This window comes from Phascolarctos cinereus, unplaced genomic scaffold, assembly GCF_003287225.1.
Source record: "Phascolarctos cinereus isolate Bilbo 61053 unplaced genomic scaffold, phaCin_HiC Scaffold_5;HRSCAF=322, whole genome shotgun sequence".
NCBI classification, from domain to species: domain Eukaryota; kingdom Metazoa; phylum Chordata; class Mammalia; order Diprotodontia; family Phascolarctidae; genus Phascolarctos; species Phascolarctos cinereus.
Window position 1 is genome coordinate 99,978,112 of NW_027555958.1, and position 22,407 is coordinate 100,000,518.

The 22,407-nt window shown below is 36.2% G+C and overlaps 1 protein-coding gene across 2 annotated transcripts in view; it reads left to right on the forward strand.

The window, feature by feature from the left end:
• Nucleotides 1–22,407, forward strand: part of RGS17 (regulator of G protein signaling 17) — a 199,337-nt gene that overhangs the window by 165,203 nt on the left and 11,727 nt on the right. The window contains exon 3 of one of the 2 annotated variants that reach the window (XM_020986642.2): nucleotides 21,306–21,395. In XM_020986642.2, the coding sequence (XP_020842301.1) occupies nucleotides 21,306–21,395 (90 nt within the window). The remainder of the gene's footprint in view (nucleotides 1–21,305; nucleotides 21,396–22,407) is intronic. The other variant, XM_020986638.2, reaches the window with a different exon arrangement.

A 22,407-nucleotide genomic window follows, 5' to 3' on the forward strand; every position in this document is an offset into this window, starting at 1 on the left:
ACTAGGATTGAGGGCTTTGTGGGAGCTTCTTGTAAAAAGAAAGTCCCTACCTGCATGTTTGCATCCTGGTTGCCCAGTACTAGGTGGAGCCCTAAAATCAATAATCCACAAATTAATAATTAGCATGGCATAAATTCAAGAAAGGGGAATCTTAGCAGAGGAAGATACAAGAATTAGGCTATGAATCCATCTTCTCACAGGAATGGCATTTCAACCAAACCAGGCTTATGCAATACAGGGGTATAATAAAACAAAATAATGCTGAGTAATAGTTGAATTAGAGGATAGTGAATCTGTAAGTTCTTATATTTCACGGAAATTACAGATCTTGGGCAATAGTAAGGAATAAGATTAAAGGGTAAAGAGGCCTGAGATATTTTCCTAAGCCTACCACTGACTTACTTTCCAGGCCCATTTTTACTGACATATAGTAAAGAATATTTAAGGATTACTGGCTTCGTTTTCTCCCCTATCTCAGGAATGCATGCTTCCTCATTAAGGGAGAGACAGAAGCTGCCTCTGTCTTAAGATCATAGGCCCATAGATTTAGGGATTGCAGAGGCCATCTTGTCAAATCCTCTTTTCCAGATGTGGAATAGACTCAGAGAGAATAAGTAGTTTGCCCAAGATCACATAGTGACAGAGCTGGCATATGAACCTAGATCCTCTGATTCCTAAGTCATTGTTTTTCCTCACGTGCCAGGCATTCAGTTGTTCATTCCTGCATCTGGGTATAGTCTTGGCCAGTGGAGAAGAAGCACTTCCCACACCTCGAGGCATTGGCAGCCTCTAACCACAACACTTTTCTCCTTGGCTTTCCCAGACAATCTGAAAGCTGCCCTTCCCTGGGAAGCAGCTGAGTGCCAAGGAGAATGTCCACTCTTACCCAGACTCCATCAGAGTTTCTTTCTTAGGAACAAGACCTTTGATACAGAGATTTTGCTTAACATGATTATTGGTATGTCAGATCCCCTGGACTCATCAGATATGGGTGCTATATATAAAATCCCAGGGGTGAGTGCTGTTCATATGTGAGGGGAGGGATGGGAGAACTCTCGAATAACTTAGAGATCATTTTACACTGTATTTGAAAATGAATTTGAAGTGCAGTAATTTTTTTGGAAGTAACTCATTTTAGATAGGTTTCATACACACTGCGTTAACCATATCTGTCTGTCTATCCATAAACACATAATATTACAGCTGTACATGAAAGACTTTCCATAAAATTTGCCATCTTAACTTTCTTAATGTATCCTTAGTGGAATTAATTAACTAAATTTAACTTTGGATTAACAATGGACACTATGTAATACTAATTTATTTTTTGTTCAGTCATTTTTCAGTCGTGTCTGACCCTTTGTGACCCCATTTGGAGTTTTCATGGCAAAGATACTGGAGTGGTTTGCCATTTCCTTCTCCAGCTCATTTTACAAATGAGGAAATTGAGGCAAACAGGTTAAGTGACTTGCCTAGGGTCACACATCTAATATCTGAGGCTAGATGTGATCTCATGAAAATGAGTTTTTCTAACTTGAAACCTGGCACTGTATCCATTGCACCATCTAGCTACCCAATACTATTTTATAAGAGGGCAAATTTAGCTTATTTTACTACATATGTATATTTAAAAATAATAGGGAAAGGTTGGAAAGGTAGTTTGGGGACAAGTTCTTGGCCCCAAGCAACTGAATTGCGAACTCAATTTAATTTAATTTAGAAGACAATATAATGATTAATCATGATTCCAGAATACTAGTGATGAAGAATGCTACCCATCTTAACAAAGAAAAGATAGACTAAATATGCAGAATGAAATACTTTTTTTTACATTGCTAAAATGGAATTTTGTCTTGCTTGAGTTGGTGTATTTCTTAAAAGGTTTTTTTTTCCAGGTTTTTGGGGGAGAGAAAATGAATGCAATTTATTAATTGAGGTAAAAGGCAATAGGAGGTTGTTAAGAAAAAAAAGAACATTGGGATTAAAGTTTTTCTCTAGGAAAACTTTTGTAGCAATATGAAGGATCAAGTGGAGAAGTGAGAGATTGGAGATAGGGAGACCATTTAGGAGATTATAGCATTGGTACTGATGAGAAGTAATGAGAATCTGACCTTTGAGTTGTGGCAGTTAAAAAGGAAAAGATGAAAAAGCAATTATAAGATATGCAATGAAAGTTGAGGAGTAAGTTTAGAATAGATAGAAGACAATGAGTTCAATTTTGGATATGTTGGTCATGAGAAGTCAGATGGACATGCAGACAGAGATTTCTAAAAATCAGTTGTGAAATGTGGTTCTGGAGTTTGGAAAAGATATGTACTAGAGATGAATAGCAAGTCTAAGAATTGTCTCATTTAGGGATGGAAAATAATAAGGTTGCATGGAAGAGAACGTTGAGAGAGGATTGAGGACAAATTGTGCCTTGGAAATTGTTATAATTTAGGAGGTGGTGAAAGAGAAGGAACAGCTAGAGAATTATCAGAAGAACTAGGAGAGAGCTGTGTTTCAGGGGCCAAGGGAATGGAGAGTACCAAAAAGACAATGGTGATCAAGAATACTAAATGTTGCAGTCATCCAATACAGACTCCAGAGCAATGAAAGAGGGTGATGCATAAAGGGACCATTCTACAGAAAACATTTGTCTGTGGGGTCATAAATTTAGGTGTAGAAAAGATCTTAGAGGTCATCAAATCAAACTCACTCATTTTACAGATTTGGAAACTGAGGTTGAAAGAGATAAAGTGATTTGCCCATAGTCACACACCTGGTAAATGTCCAAGGTGTAATCTGAAGTCAAGGCTTCTTGACTCCAAGTCTAGCACTCTATCCATGGTACCACCACCTGCCTCTGGGATATGTTGGAATGGAGATGATATATTTAAGACATCAGAGTTTCCTTTGGGGTGTGTGTGTCTGTCTATGTGTGTGTGTGTGTGTGTGTGTGTGTGTGTGTGTGTCCATATTGTCTGTGTGTCTGTATGTGTGTGTGCTTCCTGAATCACATAACTGGAAGTGACCTTAAAGACCCATGACAAACTAAGCATTTTTTATGAATATTTCCTCAATTTTGCCTATTGGAATCCTTAGCTCCCTTTACTAATAATGACGATGATGATGATGATTATAACCAGCATCTTTATGGTACTGTAAGGTGTGCAAAGAGCTATATTATGTTCTCATTTGATCTTCATGACCTGCAAGGTAGGTGCTATTGTTATATACTTTGTACAGATGAAGAAACTGAAGCTGAGAAAGGTAAAGTGACTTGCCCAGGAACACATAGCTAGTAAGTTCCTAAGGCTGGATTTGAACTCAAGATCTTCCTGATTATGAGTAAAGTATTCTTACCCACTTTAAAGCCTACCTACCTCTCACTGTGAGCTTCTGAAGGCTTCGTTCAGGTGCCAATTTCTATGTAAGACCTATCCTAATTCTCTCCCCAACCCTGTAGTTGTTAGTGATTTCTTCCTTACCCTCACCCTTCCAGATTAATTTGTACTTTGTATATATTTTGCATTTGTTGACCTTACTGCATAAGTCCTTCATAACCTAGCTCTCTCATACCTTTCCAATCTTCTTACCTCTTATTCCGTTCCATGTACTTTCTAGTCCAGTGACAATGGCCTCTTGGCTGTTTCACAAACAAGACACTCCATCTCCATTCCAGGCATTTTCTCTGACTGTTCCCAGTACCTGGAATGTTCTCCCACCTCAACTCCCAATTGACTTCTATGGCTTTCTTTAAAGCTCAACTAAAATCCCATCTTCTACAGGAAGTCTTTTCTAACCTCTCTTAATTCTAATACCTTCCTTCTGTTAATTATTTCTTATTTATCCTTTATATAGCTTGTTTGCACATATTTGTTTGCTTGTCTCTCCCACTACCATAAAAGCTCCTTAAGGCAAAGACTATCTTTTGCCTTTTTTTGTATCCTCAGGGCTTAGCACAGGGCCTGGAGCAGAATAGGAGTTTAATAAATATTTATTGACTGAATGACTGATATTGTTTCTCCTCAACGAAGAATAAGTTCCTTGAGGACAGAGTTTTGTCTGTTTTTGGTCTCTGTACTCTACTTACCTAGCACAGTGTGCTACACACAGCAGAAATGGCATATATAACACTTTGTAAATATATGAATATATAACATTCATAAATAGTTATAAAAAATTGAATATAGTCTGCAATCTTTGCTTTACCTATATTGTATACAAAATGCCTGTGTATTATCTAACTCAAGTAAATATGAAAGAATGACAATCTCATTTCATATACTACCAATCTACTAGGCAGCTTGAAGAGGAAATTAATTTTTAAAAAGAATAAAAATATGTGAATTGATTTTACAAACTGAGATGACTAAAATGATACTGGGTGATATCTATCTCAATTGAGTATAGTGGTTCTTTCTCCAAGCCTTAAAGTCAGATGTGTATTAAATTTTAGCATCCTATTGCTACCATAACTGAGTTCTGTGTTAATATATGTGGGTTTGTAATCGGACTCTGTCCCAGGGTAACCATGGCTACCGAAAAGTTTACTTTTTCCTTGCAACATTTTCTTCAGTGGAAACCAGTTCTTCCAAGATTGAATTGCTTCCAAATGAAGGGCAAGCAAATACCACTATGTCAAGCCATAGTTTCCAGGAGCAGACATCTGGTACTCCACCCGCCCAACTACTTCTTTCCAAAATCTCTTGTATGTGTGTGTGCACGCACATGTGTGCGCGCACGCACACACACACGCACACACACACACACACACACGCACACACACACGCACATACATACACACACAAAAGCAAGAATGAGGAAGTTTTCACTTGTTCCCTGGGTTTAATTGAGTTATTATCCAAAATAAAATACTTAGCCTCTGATCAGGAACCATGGAGTACCTACTAGAGTAGACACTTAAATAATATCCACATGTAGATCAAATATTTTCAGTACTTTTACAAACTTGCCTTTATTTTAAAATGTGACAGAGAAAGGGTAAAATTAAATGAGTGACAAACTTTTCATTAGTCAAAACATACAGCTACCTCCTGTAAGCTATCATAATATTGGCATAATAGATAAAATGCTGAATGTGGAGTCAGGAAGAGCTGAATTCAAGCCCTGAATCACATATTAACTAATGGAAGACTGATTAAATCTTAATCAGTTTCCTCATGTGTAAAAGGGGAATGATGATGATGATGATGATTATAGACTCTGCCTCACAGGGTTGTTATGATGATCAAGATGAAATAATAGATATAAGGTATTTTGTAAACTTGAAAGCACCAAATAAATTGTTATTAATAGCTCTTTGACCCCTTATTTTCTAATATACTTATTTATTCAAGAGGCAGCATGGAAGAAGGGAGGGATGGCCTTGCCTTGGAGTCAGTTTTGCACTTAACTAGCTATGTAGCCATGAGCAAGAAAGATACTTCAGCTATCAGTAAACTCCAGACATTTCTCTAAGTGGAATCACTGGTTTGCATTAGTAGTGTTACCATATTGGGAGTGAAATAAGGTACCAACCAAAAACGTTGTCTATAAGTTTTGTTATAAAAATGACAGAGCTGTATTTACTTCTTCTAAAATACAAGTTCCTGACTATAAGGAGGGAGGCCACAGGGAATAGTGGAGAGAGTCCTAGATTTAAAATCAAAGGACCTGAATTTAAATTTCCAGTCTAGCTCCTTCAGAAAGTCACTTATATCTCTTTGATTGTATTTTCTCATCTGTTCAATGAGAGGGTTATGCTAATGGTGTGCAAGGTCCCTTGTAGCTCTACACTTATAATTCTCTGTGTGACTATGTCTTATTGACCTTTGAGTCCCTAACAACACCTTTTTAAAAAGCATATTAAACATAGTTAGCAATCAGTAAGTGCTTGGTGAATTTTAGAGGTACCAGCATTTTTCATTTTTATTTATTTTTTTTATCCCTTATGACCTACAAATGTTGTAATAGCCTTTCTTAAAGGGTTGCATATAGCCACAATTCATTTAGAACCCAGACCTTATCTGACATTTTTCTAAGAGAAATACTAAAAGACAATTTACTGAAATATCACCTTGAGACTGATAAATTTTAGTTTTTTTCCACAGGTCAAGGATTCATGTAATGCTAGACCCTATGCTGTGACAGGCATAATCCACAGACAGAGAAGAATGAATAGTTAGTTAACAAGCATTTACTGAGTGTCTACTGTGTATGGTTTTAGCACAAACGTGTGTCCATATTCCACCATCTGCAAAGCTGGGAATATGAGCACAACCCAATATTTCATAAGCATCATACCAATATGGTGGCATTTGGCATGTTTGTAAATATTACAAAAACAGATACATTTGCCAGAATTCATGTTCCGAAATCTATGTGAGTCATTTCCAGTGACTTGTAAATTCTTTGTATCTATTGAGAGGGCACAATGAGGTCCCAACCATAATCTTTTTAAAATACTACTAGTTATCCTTATTTAAGATCCTACACCTGCTGACTAATCCTTTTAGCATAACCCGACTCTTTAGCCTCAGCATCAAGGCCAATCACTATCAGCTGTTGTGTAAATTCTTCCCCTTTCTTTGTCAAACATATTTTTACTACTTCCCAACAAGGACTCTGCTAAAAACAAGGAAATGTGCTCTCATGCCTTGGAGATCACTTTGATTGCTGCTGTCACCTCATCTTTTCACATTGCATTTCTCCAAACTGGCATTCCCTCCCACTGCCTTTCTGCCCATCATAAATAGCCATGGTTTTTTTTGTTTGTTCTTTTTAGTAAAAGAAATGGAAGCTCAGAGACATTAAGTGATTTGCCTAAGTTTCTTATGTTTCTTTCAAAACACCATACAAAATTCAACTCTTTAATGCCTTCCTTGGTTTATCCCACCAGATTCTAATCACTGTGTGTCCCCAGCACTGAAGTATACAGTTTTTACTACATTATTTGCTTGTTGTTTGTATGCATATGGTACTGTATAATAATAGCACCTACTTCTCAGAGTTGCAAGGTTCAAATGAGGTAATATTTGTAAAGTGCTTAGCATAGCTCCTGATACACAGTAGGTATCACATAAATGCTAGTTATTGTTGTTATTATTATTATTTCTTGTTCTGGTTTGTGTGTATGTGTGTCATTTGCCAAAATATGCCCATACACTTATGGAAATATACATAACTGATTTATGAAAATCTGTATTCACATAAAAATAAATTAGGGGGATAATTATCCACTTTACAAAAGGATTTATAATAGAATTCCATTAAGTTGCTAGCTCCCCTAATATAGCCAAGGTACAGTAAGAAGAACAGTTAGCTATAAGTCAGAAACTCCCAGTTGTAGTCTCAGATCTACTGTAATCTAGATTATATCTTTTTGCTATAAAATGTTATAATTCTGTAATAGTTGAGTTAAAATGATTCAGTATTTTTTAAAAAGTGGTTATAAAATTTTTCATGAGACTGTTACAGAGTGGGCTATACCTAGGGTCACTATGTGTAGAGTAGTATACTATGGAGATAAGAATGAAATAGAAAAGGTAGATCTTTGTCTGCAAGGAATATATTATATAGTTGGAAAAACTGAATTTGTTTCATTAAATTATCTTACATCTTATGAGAGAAATATTTTATAGGTCCTAAAAGGGAATGGGAATTGCATTTTTTTTTAAGAATTAATTTCAAATTCCCTTAGAACTCCAGTTGGCACATATTTAGCTAACATCTTTAAGACTACTCATAGCCAAAGAGTGAACTATAACCATTTAATAAATACTTATTGAGCTTTCATTCTGTGTCCAACATTGTGCTAAGTGCTATGAAATTTGAGAAATAGAGGACATTATCCCAGTTGTAAAAGAATTTGCCATATATTTGAGATGTCATTTATATAGGTATGTTAATATTGGGGCACAGTAGAGATATGGAATTCCTCTGAGGTGAATTAATATTTTGTACCTTTTGAGGTAGCATAGTTAATGAATTAACTTCCAGAAGTTTTTATGTGTATAAAGCTATGTTGAATACCTACCTATTCATCCCTGGATTGTTATTGATCCTAATCACTTGACTTATTCTGCTAAAGAGGATGGATAAGTGCTAAAAATAGATAACTAGTCCTTGCTGAAGTATTCTAATAAAGAACTGAATATAGCTTTTGCCTAGGAGACTTTTTAAGGACTCTTTAGGGAATTTGAAATTGGTCAGCCCAATTCCTGGGATTCCTATATAAGAATTTCCTTCTATCTTGGGAAGGGGGTGGGGAGGAAGTTAACTCCTGAAAATCTATGGAACCATTTACCATATGGGAACTTTTACCATGAGATCATTCATTGCCCCTGTTTCATTTCAAACTAAAATATTTGAGGAGTTTATGGAATTTTAAAAAGCACTAATGCAGCATGGCACAGTGGTGAGAGCTGATTTCAGAGTAAGGAAGACTAGGATTCAAGTACCACCTCTAACACATACTGACTGGGTGATACTGAGCCAGGCAGCTAAGACCTTAAATGATAAAATAGTTAATGATATCTGCATTAGAGAGGGGAGAGAAGGGGAAAAGGGAGGGAAGTAGAAGAAGAATTAAAATTTAAACACACTTCTTACTGTTATTCACAGCTTTAAGCAGACTACTGAGGGCATTGCTGCATATATATTACTGAATTCTGCCATATGTCTCAATATTGCCAGTTTGGGCATTCTTAGATACCATGTTTTAAAATAACTTTAAAAGGGGAGTTTATAAAGAAGTTCTTCAAAAACATCTCTTGACCAACCAAATTTAACATATATAATGGTCAAAGACAAAACTCTATCCAAAGATACACCAATATGTCACTGCTATTAAGGCAATAACCTCCACTATCAATGTTCTCTACTGTGGTGTGCAAATTACCTGGGACAAAGTAAAATAAATTTACTGACATAAATCTTACAAATTTAAAAACATTTAACATTCAATATGTCTTCGATTTATTGCAGTCACTTGCTTTTGACATTGAGTTCAAAAGATTTTGACATTTATTCTTGACATTAGTTCTTCATCATGAAACCACCTATCCCATGGGATACTGAGTACCTTTAATAAACAATCTACTTTTTCAGTTCCAGATGTGGTTATTGTCCTTAGTTTTTCAATGAAGATTAAAGCAAATGAGTCCCTAGGCCACTGAAGCCTATTTACCACCTTCTGAATAAATGTCTTAGCTCTTTGAGATGTAAAAGCCATGTTTCTGCATTCTATCTCAATTTGAAAATTTTGAAATTTTCTCTTCTTTTCAAAATATCAATATGTTTCTCAGGCAGCTAGATAATAGAGTGAATAGAGTGTTAGATTTGGAGTTAGTAACAGTTCAAATCCTGTTTCAGACACTTTCTAGTTGTGTCACCCTGGGCAAGTAACTTAACCTCTCTCTGTTTCAGTTTCCACATCTACAAACTGGGGATAATCGTAGTGTGTACCTCACAGGGTTGTTGTGAGGATCAAAGGAGATAACATATGTAAAGAACTTTGCAAACCTAAAAATACTATATAAATTCTAACTGTTACTACATTCTTATTTTATTATTCTCATGTTATTATTATTGGGATTTCTATTCCTTCAATGGCGACAAGGTATCCAGACCTAATGATTTTTTTTCTAATCCTCTAGCAATTATTTCTTTTGGTGCATGTTTTATAGTATGATGAAAACATCTAGATCTTATAGGTTTACCTGGTATTTTTATAATAATTTTAGTGTAGCCTTAAATGAAAAAGTCTGCCTCCTCAGTAACAATTACCTTTTTCCAATCTTCTATACAAAAATCTTTATATATTCTAGGCACTGGCAAGTGTTTTTTTCTTCATAGCAAAGGTTAGCAGCTATTTTCTTCTATTCATCTTCTCACTGTTCTCCCAACTTCAAAAAGCCTGTGCTATATAGAAGAGGAATCAGTAACAATCCCTCCAGCTGCCATATTCCTCTGAAGGTTTTTTGCTTGATCCTGAAGATGAATTAGGCTGTTTTACAACAACAGTTTGTCAGTTCTTGAAGTATTTTTCATTTTTCATCTCATTTCCTTTGAACTTCAATTCAACTGATCCTGGTCCATTGTGGGCTTGAAACTCCTGATTTCTCTACACCAACAGTCACTACAACATCTCTAACAGTCATTGAGGTGTGTTCTTTAAAAGATATAACTTTTAATGTTTCCTTACAATAATATCCATTTTTATGAATCACAGAATTTAGAATACAAAGAGAGAGAGAGAGAGAGAGAGAGAGAGAGAGAGAGCAAAGCAACACATATGCGGCATGGAATTTAGCGCCGAATTGACAAAGAATTAATTAAAGGTGAGGGAATTTGTTTCATCTGGTCACAGTCAGATTTGGAATAAGCCCAGTAGAATCACTTATACATGACCGTTGATTTCACAAAATAAAACCACATAAAAATTATTGATTATTCTGAATAATTCTCACACTACTGTAATATCAACATCTATATAAAGGCAGAGAACTCTTACCAGCATGCTCAGTAGAAAACAGGAAATGTGTGTGCCACAATATCTGCAGATTGCTTTGTACTAGATAACCCCTGCATAGGCTATGGTACTTCACACAAAAACCCTGCTTATTGATTCAAGGTAATAAAGAGCACGTTCTCAGAAAAGGGCACTTTGAAAGAATACATGAATCAAAATCTATCAGAAGAAAACCAGTCCAACGAACTTTTATTATAATCAACTGTGAAAGGTATAGTTTGAGATTAATAGATGAACATTTAAAAAAAATAACTTGTAGACTACTCAAAAGCATGATACCTTTCCATCATCAAGTATGATATTTTTTAAAGGAGAAGGTATCAGAAGGCACTGGATATGGTGAGCACCAAATGTCATTTTTTAAAATGAAATTGATTATGTACACATACGCTTATTTAACAGATAAGAAATAACTAGATACAGACAGCCATTACGGAATCAGATGTCTATGCACACTATTTTAAGATAAAGTAAACACCAAAACGTAAGAAAAAATGCATATACACACATGAAAATTATAGCAATTCTGACTAATCATGGGCATCTGTCCTGGGCCTCTTCTTTTTACTCTGTGTCATCTCCCATGGGTTCAATTATCTTCATACTATGATTCTCAGATCCATCTATCCAGCCCTAACCTCTCTCCTTACTTCTAGTCTCAAATCAGCAACTGCCTATTGACAACTCTCAAAGTGTACTCTAGACATCTTAAATTCAACATGTTGAGAACAGAAATCATATCTTTCCCTCAAAACCTTGCCCTCTTCCTGACCTCCCTGTTACTCTTAATGACACCACTGACCCAGTCTCCAGGCTCACAACTTCAGTGTCATCGTTGATGTTTCACTCCCATTCACTCCATATAATTATGGGTAGGCTGAGCCAATATAATAAAAATGACAATTCTACCTAAATTAATTTACTTATTTGGTGCCATAACAATCAGATTACCAAAAAACATTTTATAGAGCTAGAAAAAATAAGGACAGGTAGGTGGCACAGTAGATAGAGTGCTGGGACTGGAGTCAGGAAGACCTGAGTTCAAATCTGGCCTCAGTCACTTAATATCTATGTGACCCTGGGCAAGTCACTTAACTCTGTTTGCCTCAGTTTCCTCATCTGTCAAATAAGCTCAAGAAGGAAATGCAAACTATTTTAGTATCTTTGCCAAGAAGACCCCAAATGGGTTCATGAAGAGTTGAACATGCCTGAGAGAACTGAACAACAATAATAAGAAAAAATAATAACAAAATTAATCTGGAAGAACAAAAGGGCAAGAATATCAAGAGAATAAATGAAAAAAATATCAAGGAAGGTGGTCTAGAAGTACCAGATTCAAACTGCTTTACAAAGTGGTAATCATCAAAACCGTCTCTTACTGGCTAAGAAATAGAGTGGTGGATCAGTGAAATAGATTAGGTGCATAATACACAACAGTAAATGACACAATAATATAGTTTGGTAAACTAAAAATTACAAGTTTTTAGGACAAGAACTCACTATTTGACAAAAAAATTTCTGGGAAAACTGGAAAGCAGTTTGGCAGAAACTAGGAACAGACAAATATCTCACACTGTGTACCAAGATATGGTCAAAAAGGGTACATGATTTAGTCATTAGGAGTAATACCATAAGCAAATTAGGGGAGCATGGACAATTTTGCATGTCAGATCTATAGATGAGGGAAGAATTGATGACCAAATGAGATAGAATCAAGGGAAGTAAAATGGATAATTTTTATTACATCCAATTTAAGAGTTTATACAAACTCAATGCAGCCAAGATTAGAAGGAAAGCAGGAAACTGTGGGAAAAAAAATTTACAGTAAATTTCTTTGATAAAGACCTCATTTCTCAAATATGTTGAGAACTTAGTCAAAATGATTAAAAAAACAAGGGGCAACTAGGTGACACAGTGGATAAAGCACTGGCCCTGAAGTTAGGAGGACCTGAGTTCAAATCCGGCCTCAGACCAACCACTTGATACTAGCTGTGTGACCCTGGGCAAGTCACTTAACCCCAATTGCCTTTAAAAAAATTGATAAAAATATGAGTGATTCCCCAGTTGACAAAGGCTCAAAGAATACAAGAGGCAGTTTTCAGGAAAAAGAAATTAAAGCTATCTATAATCATATAAAATGTTCTAAATCACTACTGATTAGAGAAATGCATATTAAAACAGCTCTGAGATATCACTTCACCGCTGTCAGATTGGCTAAAATGATAGAACAGGAAAATGACAAATGTTGGAGGAGATGTGGAAAAATTGGGACACTAATGCACTGTTGGAGTTTTGGACTGATCCAACCTTTCTGGAAAACAATTAGAAACTCTAAGTGCTACGAAACTATGCATACCCTTTGACCCAGCAATACCCCTACTAGATTTGTTTCACAAAGACATTGAAGAAAAAAAAAATAAGAACCTATGTGTACAATAATATAGCAACTGTTTTTCTGTTATCAAGGAATTTGAAATTGAGAAGATGTCCATCAATTGTGGAATGACTGAACAAATGGTGGTATATGATAGAGCACCGGCCCTAAAGTCAGGAAGACGCGGGTTCAAATCTGACCTCAGACCAAACACTTGACACTTACTAGCTGTGTGACCCTGGGCAAGTCACTTAACCCTAATTGCCTAAAAAAAATAAAAGAAAACATGGACAAGGGGAAAAAAAACCTCAAGAAAAATAAAGTTTAAAAAAAGTATGCTTCAATCTATATTCAGACACCATTAGTTCTTTCCCTGGGGATGGATAGCTTTTTTCCTCATAAGTCCCTTAGAGTTGTCTTGGATTTGTTGTACTTCAGAGAATAGCTAAGTCATTCACAGCTAATCATCTTACAATATTGCTGTCACTTTGTACACAGTACATTTCACTTTGCATCAGCCCATGCAAGTCTGAGAGCATCCTGCTCATCATTTCTTATAGTACAATAGTATTCCATCATAATCACTTACCACTGTTTGTTCAGCTATTACCCAATTGATGGGTGTCCCCTTAACTTCTAATTCTTTGTCCCCAGAAAAGAGCTGTTATAAATATTTTTGCACATATAAGTCCTCCTTTTTGTTTTTTATCTCTTTTAGGATACAGACCTAATAGTGGTATTGCTAGGTCAAAGGGCATGCATGTAAACCAGTGTTTCTTAAACCAGTTCTTATTTTTCAGAGTTACCTATGTTGACAGGTCAGGGAAGGGCAAGACAGCCAGTTGAGACCTTTTCATGGCAAAGCAATGCAGCTCTTTTTTTCTTTTTTTTGGCTAGGGAGGGGGAGAGGGGTGCATTGTCCATGTGTTTATAGTGCCTTGTGGAGTAAAATGTAAGGTATTGGAGGCACTTAATAATAGCGTTTTCTGACTCCTTCCCTATCATGTTAGGCATGCCTACTTCCAAGGTTATTGGACCCTGGTAGAACTGAGTATAGAAGGAAGAACCTATAAAGAAACTTCTTGAGGAATTCAAGCTATTCACATTCCAATAACATGAATTAACTTACATTAATGTCAATATAAATTAATTGGAAATTCAAGGTACCAATCCGAAAAATAATTATCACATCACCTTACATATGACAAGGTTCAGGAAATATCACATTTTTTATATGAAAAATATCATTGGCTAAAGGATGTATCCGGTGGTCTGGTACTGCTATTTCTTAAATTGTAAAACAGTATGGCACATGCCAAAATACTTGGCCATAACCAACCAAAGGTTTTTCCATGGAAAGACTCTTGTCAAACCATATGGATTTTATTCCCCCCTCCCCAGCACATACACTGATCATGTCTGAAAATAAATGTCTTAGGCTACAACTTAAATTTCTCACTTCTCTAAAGAGGCTGGTAGTACACTTTATCATCAGTCCTCTAGAATCAAAAGGTCATTGCATTGATCAGACTTTTCAGGTTTTCAAAGTCGTTTTTCTTTATAATGGTCTTTGAAAGTTATTCTCCTGGTTCTGTTCACTTCACTCTGCATCAGTTCATACAGATCTTGCTATTTTCCCTGTAACCATTCACTTCATCATTTACAGCACAATACTATTCCATTACATTTGTATGCCATAATTTCTTTTGCCATTCCTCAAGAGATGGATTTACATTTAGTTTCCACTTGCTATAATTAATTTTGCACATTAAACCTTTCCTCTTTTGCTTATGTCCTTAGTATATAAGCCTACTAGAGATATGACTGGGTTACTGTGGACACAGCTTAGTGAATTTGGAGGCACAGTTTCAAGTTATTTTCTAGAATGGCTGGACTAATTCATAGCTCATGCCAGTTTTCCCACAGGTCCTTCAACATTTGTTATTTTGCTTTTTTTTTTTTTGGCCACTTTGCCAGTCTGATGGCTGGGAAGTAGAAGCTCAAAATCACTAAGTTTCATTTCTGTAATTACTAGCGATTTGGAGCACTTTTTTTCATGTTTGTTGACAGCTTAGATTTCTTCCTCTGAAAACTGCCTGTTCATATCATTTGACCATTTACTTATCAAGGAATAAGCCAAACTGATTTTGAAAGATCATTTAAATAAAAAACTTGTTTACTGAGGCAAATTGTTTCTCAAAATGGCTCAAAGTGTTCTAAGTTCCCTCTATACTCTATACTTTTTGTAACAATCACAGCCCTGTACCAGTTAGTATGCTTACTCATTTGGGCAATAAGTTCACCTTTACCTCTGTTAAATTCAAGGAATTTGTTGACAATAGTATTGTCAGGCCAATATGGCAGAGAAAGGGCAGGCACTTGCCTGAACTCTCCCAATTTTCTCTCCAAAGAACTATAAATAACACCTCAAAGTGAATTCTGGAGAGGCAGAACCCTCAAAAGGATGGGGTGAAACAATTTTCCAGACCAATAAGACAACAGAATTGCCTGAGTTCTCATCATCACACCTCACTAAAATCAAGAAATCAGTCAAGCCGAAAGGAGATTGATGGGAGAGCTGTCCAACAAGACACTTTTCATCTCTTTGCATGTTGTTTCATATTCTGCATCAGGAATCTGTCCTACTGTCTTAACAGATGGCTTTCATAGAAATGTAACTTGGATGCTGCTTTTCATTCATTTTTGCTATAAGAATGGGTCTTTGCCAAGGACTTTGGAGCTGAGTGAAGGTGGACTCCTGGGACTCTAATTGAGGCCCTGAGGCTTGTCATGCAAAGTCCTGTATCCGGCTGAGACTGTAAGATATGACATGATGAGCTATGGAGGAATAATTCCTAGAGGGACTTGACATCAAAACCTTTAGAAACATTTTCTTTGATCCTGGCCTCTGGCGTCAGTTATTTAGCTGCCCCTCCTGAGGACACTCCAGCCACAAAGTGAAGGAAGCAGTCACACTTCTCCTGCCACTTCAAATGCTGAAGTAAAGTCACCTCATATTTCCATACTAACTAGCCTGGACAAAATGGTACTCTTTTGCCCCTTAGAAATGTATGTGAGCTAAGGTATTAGGCACATGTGCCAGGGAGCATTGTGATTCAACATAGTGCTGTTATTCTTTTTGAATTTCTTGGTATTTTGTGCTTTTTGAGTTTCCCTAGTTGATGCTGTGCTGATTTATAGCACAGTTCCTTACTAGCACATTTTAGTCTTGTTGCAGTCCTGTTCATCCATTGCCTGTTATTTATGAACAACAGATAATAACAACAACTAGCATTTGTGTGGTGCTCTAAAACTTACAGTGTTTTACATTCAGTAGAACTTCATGATCACCTGGTCAGGTCAGTTCTCTCGGTATGATACCCATTTTACAGGTGAGGATATTGAAGCTCCAAGAAGTTCAGTGATGTGCCCATTGTCACACAGCTCAATGTCAGAGGTGGGATTTGCACCCAGGTCTTCCTGATTTGAACTCTAATCTCCATCTTCTATCTCATCCTGCTTTTCCATCACCATTATCATCAACAGAAATTTCAAAGGAGCCATGATCTTATCAATGTGGATACATATCCATACCTCATGCTGTGCTATGATTTTTGTTTATGGCCTTCTATTATAGAAAAATAAATAACTTACCCTCACAGAGCACTTTAAGATTTCCAAAGCACGTTTCCCACAACCCTCTGAGGCAGGTAGCATCAGTAGTGTTATCCACATTTTACAGATGAGGATTGAGATACAGACAAGTCACATATCAAATAAGTTATCAGAGGTGATATTAGAACTCTCAATTCACTTTCTACCATATTACAGTTCTTTGAAACAATTTAAGTACAATTTATATTCTCAGTTATTCACAAAGCAATTGACCAGAGCTGAATTCGTATAAATATGAATGGTAACTGTAATGTAATTTAGTATAATTTCCCAAGAACAGCCTTCTTAAAAAGGAAAAAAAATCAATCTTCCTAGGCATATAATATCACTTATAAAATATGGCACAGGTCGATTTACTCTTTTCTGTTGAATTTTTTTTTTAATTTTGTTCCCAATTATAGGTTGATCATTACATGTGTAAACAACAACACTAATAGACTGGAATACACACACATACTTCCATTTTAGAATTGGTGGAAAAAAAGTGGTCTTTTTCTGATCATCTTAACATCTTTAGCTATTTTACCTTCAAATAAGGTTGTTGTGATTATACATTAGAAAATACCACATTAGAATTATGTTATCACTTACATTTTGTTTTAAAATTATATTGTTGCCCTTTGTTTCTATATTACTTCATTTCCAAATATATACCTTCCCTCTACTCCATTCAGAGTCATCCTTTGTAACAAATAATAATAAAGAAAAAAAGAAGGAATGGAGGAGTAGTTCAATAAAATTAACCAGTACATCCATTAACTCTGACGGCACATATAATATGGCATACCCCTAGGCTGCCTCCTTCAAAATCACCACCAATGCAAAGAAGACAGGAGATAAATTTCCTCCTTCTTTGGGTTCAAGTTTGATCATGACAATTACAGTGTTCAATTTCATGTTGTTGTTTCTATTGGTATTGTTGTTTGTGTCTATTACTTTCCTGGTTCTACTAATTTCACTCTGTATCAGTTCATATATATCTTCCCATGTTTCTCTGGATTCTTTATATTCATTATTTTTACACTTATATTCACGTATCATTTTTTTAAAAAATTAGCCAATCCCCAGCATACATATGTTTTTGTTTCTAGTCCCTTGCTACCACAGGGAGAAAAAAAAAAAGAATATTACAAATATTTTGACGTAATCAGGACCTTTTTTTTCTTCTTTCTTCTTTGTCCTCCTTGGGGTGCGTACCTAGTAGTGATATCGGTAGGTCAAACAGTGTAGGCATTTTACTTACCTTCTTAGTATAATTCTAAATTGCTTTCTAAAATGATTGGACCAAGAATCATATGGTCTGAACTTCCTTGTTATGAAGGGCTTCATTTGGATCTTAGACACACTCAAATGAACCTGCAATCTCATTAATGTGGGATTCCTTACAATGATACAGATACTGTACCATCCATATCTGTTCATCCCGTCTTACTCTTCTCTATGGTTACTTATACGTTAAGCACAGTAAACCCATTCAATGTTCTGGGGGCCTTCTTCACTTTCTCTTAGTATTTTAAAGATACTAATGGAACATACAAACTCCATCCATTAGCCTTCACTCTTACCATGTGGTTAGTTCTTGCTCATACATTTCTTTATTAGGACATTTTTTACTCGACTTCTTCATAAATCCTAGTTTGTAATGTGTTATATCCTGCTTACACTTGGCATGCATCTCTCCATTGCCCTTTGAGTAATATTCATCTTACCTTCTGCAGAGATTTTGATGTGAGATGACTTTCAGCCACATGCAATACTGGTAAAATATTGCTGTTTTTAAAATGCACCTTTGTTTCATGGAGAAGTTTGGGGTTATTAAATAAACAGTTGTTATTCCTTTATGTCCAAGTTTTTGTGATCCCGTTTAGGATTTTCTTGGTAGAGATACTGGATTGATTTACCATTTCCGTTTCCAATTCATTTTATAAATAAAGAAACTGAGGCAAATGGGTCTAAGTGACTTGCCCAGACTCACACAGGTAGTAAGTATCTGATTTGAACTCAGAAAGGAGTCTTCCTGACTCTAGGTCTAGCACTCACTCCTGTGCCACCCAACTGCCCACATTAGAAGAACTAATCAGCTTCAAAAGGTGATCTAACTTATTCTGATTCTCCCTTTTCAATTCTGGGACTGACTCATTGTCAATTTGTACTATTTGTTCAAGATGTCTTACTTTCTATCTTACCAGTGTACATTAAGCACCATGGGACCTTTCTTTTTAATTTACAGTTGAAATTTCCTAAATGTGTTTTTTCCTGCATCAGAAAGGAAGCTTTCTGAGATCAGGAAACATCTTTGCTTTTCACACCTTCAGTTCTTAGTAGAGTACTTTGCATATAGTAAGCACTTGATTTTTTAAAATTCTCTCCTGTATAGAGAAAAGCAGCATGGAGTAGTTGACAGAAAGCTGGCCTTGGAGTCAAAAAGACCTGAGTTCAAATACTACCTCAGACATTTCCTTGCTATGTGACCCTATGCAAATAACTTAAGCTCCAAAGCCTCACTTTCTTCATCTGTAAAATTGAGTTAATAGTAGCACCCACCTCCCAGGATTATTGTAAGAATCAAATGAGAGATAATAATTGTAAAGTGCTTTGCAAATCTCAAAGTGCTGTATAAATGCTAGCTATTATTATTGTTGTTACTGTTGCTGCCATTGTTATTATTTCCATTAAAATTCAGAGGAAGGTGTTATTACCCTGCTAATTCTAGAAGGCCCTGTGGCAGAAGTAGGACATGAGCCAGGGGTTTGGGGAGGAAAATGTCTTAGGTAAGGACATTAGGAAGAGAGTAGAAATTGCAGACAAGGGTAATGAAGCATGCTTCAATCTGCATTCAGAACTCACCAGTTCTCTCTCTGGAGGTAGATAGCATTTTTCATCATGGGTCCTCTGGCATTGTCTTAGATCATTGTCTTGATCAGAGTAGCTAAGTCTTTCATAGTTGAGCATCCTAAAAATATAGCTGTTACTGTGTACAGTGATCTCCTGGTTCTGCTCACTTCACTTTGTATCAGTTCATATAAGTCTTCCCAGGTTTTTCTGAAACCATCCTGCTCATCATTTCTTATACCACAATAGCATTCTATCACAATTATGTACCACAACTTGTTCAGCCATTCCCCAATTGATGGGCATCCCCTCAATTTCCAATTCTTTGCCACTACAAAAAGAACTGCTATAAATATTTTTGTACAAATGGGTCCTTTCCTCTGGCATTGCTAGGTAGAAGGGTATGCACAGTTTTATAGCTCTTTGGGCATAGTTCTAAATCGCTCTACAGAATGGCTGGACTAGTTCACAAGTCCACCAACAGTGCATTAGTGTCCCAATTTTTCCATATCCCCTCCACCATTTGTGATTTTCCTTTTCTGTCATGTTACACAATCTAATATGTGTTAGGTGGTATCTCAGTTATTTTAATTAGTATTTCTCGAATCCATAGTGATTTAGAAAATTTTTTCCATGTGACTATTGATAGCTTTGATTTCTTCTGAAAAATGTCTATCTGTTCATATCCTTTGACCATTTATTAACTGGGGAATGGCTCTTATTTTTATAAATTTGGCTCAGTTTCTAGGAATACAATTAATTTTTTTAAAAGACAGTCCCTGCCCACAATCTAATGGGGGAGGAGGGGGGAGACAACACACAAAAAGAGGCAGAAAAGTGGAGGGTTGGGAGAAGGATAGTGAATGGGACACCAGAGAATGCCCAGTTCAAGGGCATCTTATTCTATGGAGTTGAAAAAACATGCAGGGCAGCAGATGTGGAATGGAGCAAGCCCCAAACTCCAGTTTCTGCTCTAAATAAAGGAAGTCATGAGGAGGAGTTAGTCACTCCACCTTCTCACCCTCCAGTCAGAGGAGAGAGGGGGCTGAGGGAGGTGGTATCAGTCAAGGCTTGAGTTAGCAGCCTGATGATGAGATTAGAAATGAGGTGTTTAACCTTGGAAGGCCATCTTGCATAGTGGAGCTGAAAAAACCAAGCAGGGCAGCAGATGCAAAGTGGAGAATAGGGTGCTAACAATGGACATGAAGAAGGGGCATTTGTAGGATATATGGCAGTGGAAGAATTTCCAAAAACTTGATGATTGACTGGGTGTTATGGAAGAGAGAGGACAGGTAAGGATGAATCTGGGGTTTTAAACATGGGATGGGGAGAGCAGATAAGGAGATGGTTTGAGGAGGAGGGATGATAGGTAAATAAGACACTATGTATTAGATTTACATATATTAAGAAAAAAATAAAAACCTTTATGAGCATAAAAAGAGCCTGAAATGGAATAATTATACTGCTTCAAATGAAAAAATGAATTTCTATTTAGGCAGTATCAAAGTATCAAGTAATCAAGTATTGGTACATTAAAGATAGATATGAAATATTGAAATATGTAATTATCTAATTGTTTCAGGAAATTTTAAGAAAATCAGATTCTGGAAGGAGGATGTCACGGGATATAACTATATTCAAACAAGATTTTAAAAGTTTTGGTTTGTGTTTTTGTCAAGTGTTATTAATGATTATAAAAAGGCATAATATCTAATTGTATATATGTATACATATACATATATATGATTTTTTTAAATGTTAGGTCTTGTTCTGCTTTGAGCATTTTAGCATAGTTAGCCATTTAGCTATATACATTTTTCCTATGTAATATTGTATTGATAAACTCATTCATTTATTTAAAATAATTGACTTTCTCTAGACAAAATAAAGTGTTGTGCTACATTACAGCCTCACTGTTAGGAATGAAGATAGAGGTGACAATGCGGGAAGGCCAACACATACAACAAAAATGGAAAGCATCCAGGCAGTAGAAGAATGGTAAGTTTAGATGCTATATTGATAATTATATCTTGCATTTATATGGCATCTGTACTGAGTGACTATTAGGTTTTTCACTTTTTGTTTTTTTTCAGACTCTAACATATACACCAAACACCTTCATAGCTTGGGTTACAGCCAAATGTATTCAACCAGATTTTTCCCCTGCAGTGTGCTTTTTTCATCAGATATTTCTAAAGATACAATTATGTTATTATAAGTGGTGCTAGAGGGGGCAGCTAGGTGGCGCCGGCCCTGAAGTCGGGAGGACCTCAGTTCAAATCCGACCTCAGACCAAACACTTGTCACTTACTAGCTGTGTGACCCTGAGCAAGTCACTTATCCCCAATTGCCTAAAAACTTAAAAAAAAAAACCTGGAAAAAAAATGGTGCTAGAAAGTTACCCAATTCCATAGCCTGTTAGCCCCATCTCTCTGAATAATGCAAAACCAAGATAATTACCTGAGTTATCCATAAAATTACCCTAATTCATCACTTCTCATTTCTGAGGTTACCTTTATTGTTCTTATTTGTAATGGAAACTGAAACATGAGGAAAATCAGTTTCTCATGTTTTAGTCTCCATTACAAATAGGAATAATAAAGAAAACCCCAGAAAGAGCCAAACTGACTCATGCTAGTTATAGTTTGTATTTATGTGTAAGGGTCAAAACCACACACACAAACACACACACATACAGAGATACGTTATACATCAATATCTATATACAAATACAGATGGCAACTAGATGGTGCAGTGGATAGAATGCCAGCCCTGGAGTCAGGAAGACTCCTTACTGAGTTCAGATCTGATCTCAGATACTTATTAGCTGTGTGACCCTGGGCAAGTCACTTAACTTTATTTGCCTCAGTTTCCTCATCTCTAAAAAGAGCCAGAGAAGGAAAGGCAAACCACTCCAGTATCTTTGCTAAGAAGACCCCAAAAAGGGTCATGAACTCAGATACAACTGAAAATCAACTGAACAACAACTAAAATATATACATAGAAACAT